The sequence below is a fragment of the Danio aesculapii genome, chromosome 11, assembly GCF_903798145.1.
Source record: "Danio aesculapii chromosome 11, fDanAes4.1, whole genome shotgun sequence".
In the NCBI taxonomy this organism is placed as follows: Eukaryota; Metazoa; Chordata; class Actinopteri; order Cypriniformes; family Danionidae; genus Danio; species Danio aesculapii.
Genome location: NC_079445.1, coordinates 3,480,233 through 3,492,497, shown reverse-complemented (window position 1 = coordinate 3,492,497; position 12,265 = coordinate 3,480,233). Strand labels below are relative to the sequence as shown.

The 12,265-nt window shown below is 33.4% G+C and overlaps 1 protein-coding gene across 1 annotated transcript; it reads left to right on the top strand.

The window, feature by feature from the left end:
* Positions 1 to 1,220: 1,220 nt before the first annotated feature.
* On the top strand, positions 1,221 to 10,703 carry cdk2 (cyclin dependent kinase 2). The gene is made up of 7 exons (XM_056468610.1): positions 1,221 to 1,538; positions 3,540 to 3,617; positions 3,737 to 3,857; positions 5,194 to 5,364; positions 7,227 to 7,328; positions 7,416 to 7,619; positions 10,054 to 10,703. The coding sequence occupies exons 1-7, from the start codon at positions 1,423 to 1,425 to the stop codon at positions 10,156 to 10,158; spliced, it is 897 nt and encodes a 298-aa protein (XP_056324585.1). The 5' UTR covers positions 1,221 to 1,422; the 3' UTR covers positions 10,159 to 10,703.
* The last annotated feature ends 1,562 nt before the right edge of the window (positions 10,704 to 12,265 follow it).

The window sequence follows — 12,265 nt, the reverse complement described above, 5'->3', positions numbered from 1 at the left end:
GAGGTGTGTGTCATTTATTTATTATGCTTTAAACAGCAGCTACATGCAATGTAGTAAACAAAATAATGCCAGGGTGATAAAATGTAAATAATAACAACAGCACAAAAAATTACCAAAACAAAAACAAAAAACAAGAGTACAAATAATTAAATAAAATTCTTACAATTACAAACAAGCAGGGCCTTTACATTAATCAAAACAATTTTTTAACCTAGAGCACAGTTGGACAGTTTTTATGGCCTTTCTATTAGTGCTATGCTAAATAGTACCAAAGTAAATTTTCAGTTCCTTATAAAACACCATATATCTATGATAAAACACAGTACGAGGTGTGTGTCATGTCAACAAGCGGCTCTCTAAAGTCGCGTCCTGTGTAGCGTAGACCAGCGTCTACACAATGGCGCTGACATAATGCTTGAGGGCCCAAAGTGTGCCAGGAATGAAGTAATTAGCAAAAAAAGATAATATTATATTATTTTATTATATAAGTAAATGAATATTTCAAAATCAAAGTCATAACTACTACATCTTGCAAATAAATACATTATTTTTCTGATACTGTGAAGCTTCTTTGAAATAATCTGTGATTTATTTATTTATTTAAATGTATTTATTTATTTTTTTCATACAAATATATTATACAAATATATTTTCCAATTTTAGTTATTAACAAAAGTTATTAAATGCAATTTTAGTACATAAAATACATGGACATAAACATTTTTATGCAAAATTATATCCGTTTTAATTGCCTTTCTATTTTTAGACTTAGAAATCACTCATAAACATTTTAATCTCTTTTTCTAGCACCATGAAGAGAGGTTTGCTTTTTGCAAACTTAGATTTGTGATATAATAACAATACATAATTATAATACAAAGTTTATAATAAAACCAACACCTTTTAAAGAGTGATCCTTAACATAATAACCCCAAATCACATGTTTATAAGACAAAGAACATGTTTTTAAAACATTATGAGCAATAAAAGCTCAATTTATTTATTTATTTGATGATGGTTCACTGTGATCTTCGCCTTACCGTAAAGAAGGCGGGCGTTGTTTATTCTCGCAGTTCATTGGTTTAAACACGATAAAGACGATTCTGTGTGGTCTGTTTTAGGTAAAGTGGGAGGGGCTTGCTCATTCGCTCATTTCATTGGTTTAGAGGGTTGAATTGTATTCAGGAGGCGGGCCTTGTTTTTACGCTTTGTTGCGAGGGCGTGCTGTATGAAACGCGGGAACTGGCGGCGGTATTGATATTAAGTTGTGACAAGAGTTTCAGTCGCCCGTTTTAACGTATCAAATAAACGATTTTAATGTTTTTGATCGCCGGTTTGCATCTAATAGCACTTTCTCTGCACAGCTGCGGTTTTAAATAGATCCAGAGTGACGGTTTTCCCCGGAAAAGGGGCACTTTTGACATGGAGTCTTTTCAGAAAGTGGAGAAGATCGGAGAGGGAACATACGGAGTGGTTTATAAAGCCAAAAATAAAGTTACGGGAGAAACTGTTGCGCTGAAGAAAATCCGATTAGATACGTAAGTGTTTGCTATTATTGTTTTATTTGTCGCTATATTTTGTGTAACGTTCGTCGAGGTGTTTTTTTTTGAAGTCAAATAACGTTAACTATTGTAAACTGTAATTTAATACCGATATTTATAGATATTTAATCTTTATTTATCATAAAAACTGTATTGTACAGTTGAGTACACTCAAAGAGAGGTTCTGTCAAAGCTGAGGTGACCAGACTTCAGTGTTTGTTTACTAACTTAGCAGATAATGATGCTAACACTTAATGTGTTAAAGTTGTTTTTTATTCGCACGTTTGGACTTTATCCTTAATAATATAATTTCACATATTAAATCATATTAGCAGAATGACTATTAAAGTACAACATTGTTCACAGTCAATTAAATAGAACCAATGTTGTTTTGAAGTCATATTTACATTCAATTTCAGACCAAAACATTCAAAGTAGCATAATAAATAAAATAAATACGGTGTCAGATGTTGTCATTAAAAAAATTAACGAATGTGCTAATATAAAACTAACTTTATCTCAATTATTTTGCGTAACGTTCGTTGAGGTGTGTTTCAAAGTCAAATAACTAATGTAAACTAATTTAATAATGATATATATATATATATATATATATATATATATATATATATATATATATATATATATATATATATATATATCTTTATTTGTCATAAGGTTCTGTCAAAGCTAATGAATTACCGGTGACCAGACTTCTGTGTTTTTTTTTACAAGCAGATAATAATGCTATTGAGGTGAAGTTAGTTTTATATTCACACATTTGGACTTGCTCCTTAACAATATAATTTTAGAAAATAATTATTTGCACATTGTAAATGGGGAAATTATATTGGTAACTGATGACTATAAAAGTACAATATTGTTCACAGTCAATTAAATAGATCTAATGTCATATTTACATGCAATTACAGACCAAAATATTCAAAGTAGCATAATAAACAATATAAATACTGTGTCTCTAATTGTCACTGTTCAAAAATTAACGAATGTGCGAATATAAAACTAACTTTATCTCAATTATTTTGCTTGACGTTCGTCGAGGAGTGTTTTGAAGTCAAATAACTAATGTAAACTAATTTTATATATATATATATATATATATATATATATATATATATATATATATATATATATATATATATATATATATATATATATAATGTATGTATGTATATATGTATGTATGTATATATGTGTATATATATATGTATGTATGTATGTGTGTATGTATATGTATATATATATATATATATATATATATATATATATATATATATATATATATATATATATACTCCACACAGAAATTACTCTGCATTATACTACCATGTAGAGTTGTCATGATACTGCAATTCGATACCAATCAATGCTGAAATTTGAAAAAAATGTCCATTTCCCGCTAGCATGTTCTTAAACACTGCTGATTGTGTTCACGTGCTCAACAGAAATGACTGTGATTGGCCGTGAAGGTCATCACTTCATCAAACTCACCACTGTTTACTGAGTGTAAACACAGATACAGGGACAGTGGAGTGTTTTGAAGCCGTGATTCATCAGCAGATCACTCATATGTCAGCTTATAGACAATCCAGCTGATCGACGTGACTTTGAAACACTCCAGCGCTCAAATGTTAGCGGGAAAAAATGTTACCGCTCGGTACTGAATTCCAGTATCATATCAACCCTATTACCATGATAATAAGTGTTGAATACTTCAGTTCATCATCAAGAACAGGAGTCCCGTAGGAAGATGAAGACCACAACTCCCATGATTCCATACTCAGTGACGCCATCATCAAACTACACCTTTGTTTGTTGTGAATATGCACCCTCTAGTGGCCAGAATTACATACTGTGCCTTTAGGGCCAATAGGTCTCGGTTGTTTTCATAGGCTGTAAGATGAGTTGCTCTGTATGAACAGAAGGTTGTCTTAAATTGTGGATGCGATTGATTGACACGATTTTGTTTGTTTTCAGGGAGACTGAAGGTGTTCCCAGCACTGCCATTCGTGAGATCTCTCTGCTAAAAGAACTCAATCACCCTAACATAGTCAAGTATGTGCACTGTTTATGAATTTAGTCTCAACCAGCTCATGAGTAGTCCTCTGTTGTAATGTAGAGTAAGTGCACAAATAGCCCTTCTGCTTTGAGTCTTACAGTTTGCCTGCCTCCAGGTTGCGGGATGTGATACACACCGAAAATAAGCTTTACTTGGTGTTTGAATTTCTTCACCAAGACCTGAAGAGGTTTATGGACTCGTCGTCTGTCAGTGGCATATCCTTGCCACTCGTGAAGGTGAGTTTTGCGCATTAAAAGCAACGAGTGCTTCTCTGTGTTAACATCAGCTGAACTGATAGTGAGCCTGCTGAAATGTTAATGTAAATAGATTTTAATTTCGAGCTGTCCATTGGCTGAGAGAGCTCATTGTGCTGCATCTTAAGAAAACACATGCAAATGGAAAAAACATCAGCAGTTTAAGGAAGTGATGCTTCCTTAAATCTTCATTGGTTTGACAGCACACATGTTGGAAATCCTCACGAAGCAAACGCAATTAGAAAATGCATTGCAAATCCTCACAACGCAAGAGTAGCACTAATCACAACAGAAATGGGGATGAACTGAAAAACAGCCACGGACCTGTCTGGGGTTTGATTTTTGTGCAGTGACTTTGTTATTGGAGATGTATGTGACCTAAATGGTGAGTATTTTGTTTATTATTACATTTTAAATACACTATTCCTTTGTCTTTTGCCTATTATTAGCGTAAATAAACTGACGATTAACTATGAAATGTTATTAAGATAGCTATAAGATACAAAATTATCTCAATATCCTCAACTAAATATAATTTCAAGGTTTATGAAAATAATTTGCAATGTTTAATTGTTAAAAACAAGGTCACAGATATGAATGACATTTAAAAATATTTTAGGATGCTAATGATGGAAATGAGGACATGATACAAATACAACGTTCTGTTAACTTCAGTCAACTTTTTTCCAGATGGACATGTGCATGTGTTGTGAGGATTTGCAAAACGTTTTTAATTTGTTTGAATATTTGTGTTGCCGCACATTGAGCTCTCTCAGCCACCAGACATTCATATATTGCTGCCCTGTGCTAGTCTTTTCATTAATTTACTGTTTAATATTTCATACCTGCTAACTTTGTTCAGTTTTATAACCAGCATGTGCTTTGTGTGTTGGAGTACTTACTTTTGTCGGTAAAAATAGTGGTCAATGCAGTATGTACAAGAAACGCAATGATGTTGAACTGGTGCTGGTCTCAGATCAGCTTTAATTGGGTTTGATTGACTTTTTATGGTTTGAAAAACTAAATTATTGTTCAAAATTATTATCTTTTAATATCCCCAGTCACATTCAAGCGTTTTTCCAGTGTCTTATAAAGGGTTAAACCTTAAAAAACATCTTTATTAATAAGAATATTTTTCTTCCTGTGCCCAAACAAATTATATATATATATTTTTTTCAAATAATCAATTTCAATGCTGTTTAGATAAGTGGTATGCTGCAGGGACTAAGCAGTCATACCATTTTAATTGGGTGTCACAAAGCTCAAATCACAAAGCTTGTAATCTGTTTATCTGATTGATTGTCTCTTGTGTGTTTAGAGTTACCTGTTCCAGCTGCTCCAGGGATTGGCCTTCTGTCACTCCCATCGGGTTCTTCACAGAGATCTTAAACCCCAGAATCTCCTCATCAACGCTCAGGGCGAGATCAAACTGGCTGACTTTGGTTTGGCCAGAGCGTTTGGTGTACCCGTGCGGACTTATACACATGAGGTGAGACTCAGAAACATGGCTCTGGAGTTTTATGGCGTCACTGAGTGGTATATACGCATTTATTTCCATTTTTCATTTTCAATAGTACCAATATATGGAACCGTACTATTTTATGTGACCCTGTCGTAAGGGTATCTAGCAGTACAGTACGGTGCTAAAAGGTGGAGCTAAACTCCCTTCAGAACGCTGATTGGTTTTCAGAGAATTGACACTTGCACGTGCAACAAGCCATGAGAACAACAACAAAGAAATCTCCATTTTAAATGCATTCTGTTCAAACTGATCATTAAATTTATTGATAGTATAATATCTGTGATCTTGTCTAAGATCTGTGAAACTATTCCATTTTTAGTTAGTGTAAGTTTCATATTGTTCATCCCTAAAATCGGATCTATTGCTTTTTTTTTTCCAGTGTTAACCTGGGGTGTGTTCTTCGTATGTAAATTACTCCATTAGCTAGATTTAGTTATTGACGATTTGACATGATCCAGGATCGTTTCGTTCTTCAAAACTCTTCTGAGAGTTGTTGTCATAGCAACAGGTCTGGTAGCTCAAACCTGCTCGGGCTTGTTTCATATAAACAGGATTAGATCGGGTCTTTTCAAGCAAAGGTAATACTGAAAGTATGTACTAAATGCAGATTTTATTTTCTTACAGTAGTAATTATATGGACTTGGGAAAATAGTAATATTGTAAAAAAAAAAATTAAACTGAAATTCTATAATTTTTTTATTAAAGTAAAAAAAATCTATAAATAAAGCTTTAGTACAATTTGTGTAAGATAATAGACGTGCGCAATGTTTGACTTTTTTTTTTTTTTTTTTTTTTTAAGAAATAATAATTTATGCAGTCATGCACGAGTTGACAGCTAATTTGCAGGTGATTTGATGCTTTGCAAAAGCTGCAGGCACCTTTACTGATATCCAAATGCTTTTTTTGATGCAAAATTAATTTATACAGCCAATTATTCCTTACACCGATTAAGAAACTTGAATAGGCCTAACGTTAGGCTACTATAATAAAGAAAATCTGCTCTACATATAATATTAAATAAATTCTAAATACGCTTGAAAGTGTAAAGCCTGCACACAACAGTGGAAAATTAATTTAATTGTACTTTATTTTCAACTTAGTCCCTTTATTAATCTGGGGTCGCCACAGTGGAATGAACCGCCAACTTATCCAGCATATGTTTTATGCAGCAGATGCCCTTCCAGCTACAGCCCATCACTGGGAAACATCCATACACACTCATTCACACACATACACTATGGACAATTTAGCTTACCCAATTCACCTGTACCACATGTCTTTGGACTTGTGGGGGAAACCGGAGCACCCGGAGAACATGCAAACTCCTTACACAAATGCCAACTGACCCAGCCGAGGTTCGAACCAGCAACCTTCTTGTTGTGAGGCGATCATGCTACCCACTGCGCCACCGTGTTGCCCACAGTGGAAAGTCATTGCATATATTTAACAAACCATTTAACAAATTTGATGTAATTTTCTCACATGGATAATTGAATATTAATCAGATGATGTCATTACGCTGCTGTGCCGTCAGCCAATTGTTGCATTGCTGATCATGATTTAGAGGATCGATAGATTTGTCCTTCACAACACATGCATCGATCTCAGATCAGCTCATCCAGACATTTTAATCTGAATCGCGAACAGAAATCAGTTATCAAGATCTAAAGATCCAGGGTCTGTCAAATCATCTTGGATCATTTAAGTGTGGTACAATGAACGGACCCCAGCTTTGCATAACTATATATTTAATTTATTATTTTTTGTATGGATGACCTAGACACTCACAAAATTGCATGATGTAATCTTAACTTGATCTTTCTCTGTAGGTTGTAACTTTGTGGTACAGAGCTCCTGAGATTCTCCTGGGATGTAAATATTATTCTACAGCTGTTGACATCTGGAGTTTAGGCTGCATCTTTGCTGAAATGGTATGTTTGTATGTACTTCTTATCTAGCTTTTTTTATATCTTAAGACATTCATTTGCATTAGACTTCTCTTTGGTTTTTCATATCAGATTACCCGGAGGGCACTGTTTCCTGGAGACTCTGAAATAGATCAGCTCTTCCGGATATTTCGAACACTGGGCACTCCTGATGAGTCTATATGGCCTGGAGTCACGTCAATGCCAGACTACAAACCCTCCTTTCCCAAATGGGCTCGACAGGACCTGGCTAAAGTGGTGCCCCCCCTTGATGAAGATGGCAGAGACCTTCTCGGGGTAAGAGGGCAACAGTTTATCTATGATCACAGTCTGGCTGGTTTTGGTGAATCTACTTCACACTTCTACCCCTGAGGGAGTAGTTGTATTCTGTTGATGCCTTTTAGGGTAAATTCGAATTTAGTTATAAAGATTTTAGAAAAACATAATTAAGTTTTAATTGCCAAAATATGGAGTCAGATAGGTCTCAATAGTCATTCACACAGAAGACACGATGTAGACATGCGCAGCCGAAATAAAAATACATATTCATAAAGTTCTTTTCGCAAATGCTAAACACCATTTACAATGTTTAAAATTAGCGAGTTCATCCAAAATGAGAATGTGCACTTCCTCTTTCACATATAAATCACTCTGGAATTAGGTGTGTGTGGGTATTTTTGAGACTTTCCTGGCAGAAAGCGGGTCACTCGTACCCTTTAGCCAATCAGATGAGAGCTGTAATCGAGATGCTCCACTATGCACACCTTTTGTACAGTCTGATCCTCTCTAGCATGGCGAACACCCAGGATTCCTAGCCAAATATTAAATTCCCTGACTTTCACTGACTAAAAAGCTGAATTTTCATTATATCTAATGAACAGAAACAGGCTGTTCTTGGATTATATATTAATATGTCAAATATAAACATAATATTAATCTTTCCAACACAAATTAGAGCCTCTCTGATCATTTCAAACATGCTTGATAGGCTATTCAGGATTTTAAATCGGGATAATCACTGCTCTGATAAAGTATCCTGTATCATAGAAAGAGCTGAGTAGAATTGTTTCATTTTTAATTAATAAATATACATGTAATTTTCAAGACATGATAAGATTGTTTATACAAGATACCGCATTGGACACACGAGACTCACACATGAACATTTACTGAAAGGAGAAGAACCAGCAAAACGTCTATATTGCAACAAAAACCAAACTGTTAAACATGTTCTTGTGGAGTGCCCCATTTTTAATGTTATCAGACAATTTTTATCTGGGCAGACTTTAAATGAAATATTTTTAAATGTGAATCCGTCTAAAATTGTACAATTTTTATCAAAAGCAAACCTTAAAAAACTGTTTTAGATTTTTATCTTGTATATTATCATTATTATTTATGCATTTTACCTTGTATATTATTTATTGCTGTTGATTACTTTTAATTGTTAGAATATTTTTATAATTATAGAAAATTGGTATTTATAAAACGTGGTAAAATTGATCTATTTTTATTTTTTGCCGTGACATAGCTATAGAAGCTGAAATGGCAATAAAATTAAAACTCTCTCTATATGTAATTTTAACAAGCTTAATACTATTATGCTTTATTATTATGTAAATGAGCCACATTTAACGTTATTCCGGTGCGTGCGTGCGTGCGTGCATGGACAAATAGCTTATGAAACTAAAACGTTACCTCTATTTCAATAAACCAAAATGCTTCAACATATTAAACTGCGCACTTCTTTACTATTGGTTAACTACTGTTGAGACCTGTCTGACTCCATATAAGAAATAACTAAGTCTGGGTTGTTGTCATGAATATAATCATAGAAGCTGACATGATTTACGTGAAGATTGTTCTTCACATTTCCAAGCAGATTAATGGGATTGAGATCTGTTTGTGATTTTAGTTAGCTTCTGTTAATTACTCTGATATATCTTTTAAAGTCAACCCTGTAATATTTCCAAACTGTATTCACGTTAAGGCTGTACAATCAATAAAAGGTGATTGTGTTTTTTTTCTTGCGCATTTCGTCAGTAAAGCCAGTTCTGTAATCGGTAGTAAATCTCCAGCTACTACACATAGTTCACTGACAAACTATGCAATATCACAGACTATTTCATCAGATGATAATCAGATTGGTGTGTCAGCCTTAAAGGTCCTGTGAAATTAAAATAGCGTTTCTTTAGATGTTAGCATTACTATGTTAGTCTTGAGGATATCTATAAGCTAGTGTGCTACAAAACGTGACAAAAAAAATAGCATTTTGAAGATATAAGCATCTAAAGCTTGCAGTTTGTCACTTCTGCCTAATTGGATCAACGATTTTTTGACATCACCACGTACTTGAGTTTCTCATCAAATCTTCTGACCAATCAAATGCTCTCTAGTGTCTGACATGCCCCGCCCCTTCTCATTTGCTTTTTATTTGATGCGCTTGAGCTCATCCACTCTCACTGGCAGAGCTGTGATAAAAACTAAACGCTATTGGCTGTTTTGTAATAAAGGGAGGAGCTATTGTATGCCCCGCCCTCTTTTCATGTTTCAGTTGAGATTACATCGAATATAAAATGTCCATTTCACAGGACTTTTAAGGGCCCTAGAGATGTTAAATTAAGCAAATTCAATTACATGTCAGGTTTGTTTTTGTTATAAAAATAATTCTGTATAATAAATTTTCTTAAAAATGTCCAGTATTTAACAACTGCTTTATTTTTTTCCACAGCAAATGTTGACCTATGATCCAAACAAGAGGATCTCGGCAAAAAACGCTCTTGTTCATCGATTCTTCCGCGACGTCACCATGCCAGTGCCTCCTTTACGCCTATAAAACGAGATCGATCAACTTTGGCAGCACCAGACTGAGAGTTTCACTCAAAACTTTTCTAATAATGATTTCCAGTTTGGAAATCGTTCGGTTTTATAATCGATTTGTACGCTCGTTTTCCTAAAGTCACTCTGGGTTTGTTTTATTCTGAAGATTAGCCATTGCAACCTGCCACTGGAGAAAAACAGCTGTGCTAATAGTATGCGTTTGATTGAAATGACCCAGAGGATGTAAATTTGCATAAAGCAGACGTGACGTTACTAACATAACTTTAGTTCAGACATGACATTCCATGGTTAAATATTGCCGATATAACGTGTGACGTTGTATTGCTCATATCTCACAAGTACATATCGCATTGAACGCTTCATCTAGCCTGAGACTGAATGAAACTGTTTAGACTCCCTGTATCTATTTGCTGCTTTATTCCAAGATTATATTATTATAATTAAAGATTTTAAACCTAATTTGTTTTTAAAGTTTCATAAAAATAGTTCTCTCTGCATCTTCATCCATTAAACTCGTATAACATTTGGTTTATGTTGTTACCTATTGTTTCCATGTTTTTTTTTTTTTGGTCAAACGTATTTAACAGGCAAATTAAAAAGAATATATTTATAGGGGAGGCCATAGTACTGAATTTAAATAAAAAATTAGCAATAAGAGTAAGTGACTAAATGAAGTGGCTCTCCTTTGGCTAGTTTTAAAGTCGTGTATTCAATCTATATTTATATATATATATATATTCAGTTATAATGAAAGTGAACTATACTGATAAAACTGCAAAATAAATGTTTTAGGGAAGTTGTTCATCCTATGTGAAATCCATAATTTGAGAGAGGACTTTGCACAGTTTTCTTTACCTTGAGACACACAAGACCTGTACAGTCAAGTTTCAGGTTGGTTTTCATCAACTTTGGGATTTGTGTACTATTAATGTGGGTTGATCTTGCCACAATTATATTATTTACTTATGTACGACGGTGTTTTAGTAGTTTTTAGTAAAAAATTTTTTATAAAATTGAAAGGCACGAGATTAAAGTCGCAATATTTTGAGAATGAAGTCGAAATTTCGTACAACATGTTTTTTTTTCTTCTCACATTTCGATTTTCTCAAAATATTACAATTTTAATCTTGTATAACTGACTTTCTCAACATTTTGACTTTATTTTCGTAACATTTTGACTTTATTCTCATAATTTTTTTTTTTAATTACTCGATCGAAATTACTTCGATCTTGTATAACTCTGACTTTATCCTCGTAACACTTCAACTTTGTCAAAATATTACGACTTTAATCTTGTATTACTCAGACTTTATCCTCGTAACACTTCAACTTTATTGTCAAAATATTACGACTTTAATCTTGTATAACTGACTTTATCCTCATAACACTTCAACTTTATTCTCAAAATATTACGACTTTAATCTTGTATAACTCTGACTTTATCCTCGTAACACTTTAACTTTATTGTCAAAATATTACGACTTTAATCTTGTATAACTCTGACTTAATCCTCGTAACACTTTAACTTTATTGTCAAAATATTACGACTTTAATCTTGTATAACTCTGACTTTATCCTCGTAACACTTCAACTTTATTGTCAAAATATTACGACTTTAATCTTGTATAACTCAGACTTTATCCTCGTAACACTTCAACTTTGTCAAAATATTACGACTTTAATCTTGTATAACTCAGACTTTATCCTCGTAACACTTCAACTTTGTCAAAATATTACGACTTTAATCTTGTATAACTCTGACTTTTTCCTCGTAACACTTCAACTTTGTCAAAATATTACGACTTTAATCTTGTATAACTCAGACTTTATCCTCGTAACACTTCAACTTTATTGTCAAAATATTACGACTTTAATCTTGTATAACTCTGACTTTATCCTCGTAACACTTCAACTTTGTCAAAATATTACGACTTTAATCTTGTATAACTCAGACTTTATCCTCGTAACACTTCAACTTTGTCAAAATATTACGACTTTAATCTTGTATAACTCAGACTTTATTCTCATAACTCTTCGACTTTATTCTCATAACACTTAGCCCTTTTTCTTGTAACACTTCGACTTTATTGTCAAAATATTAC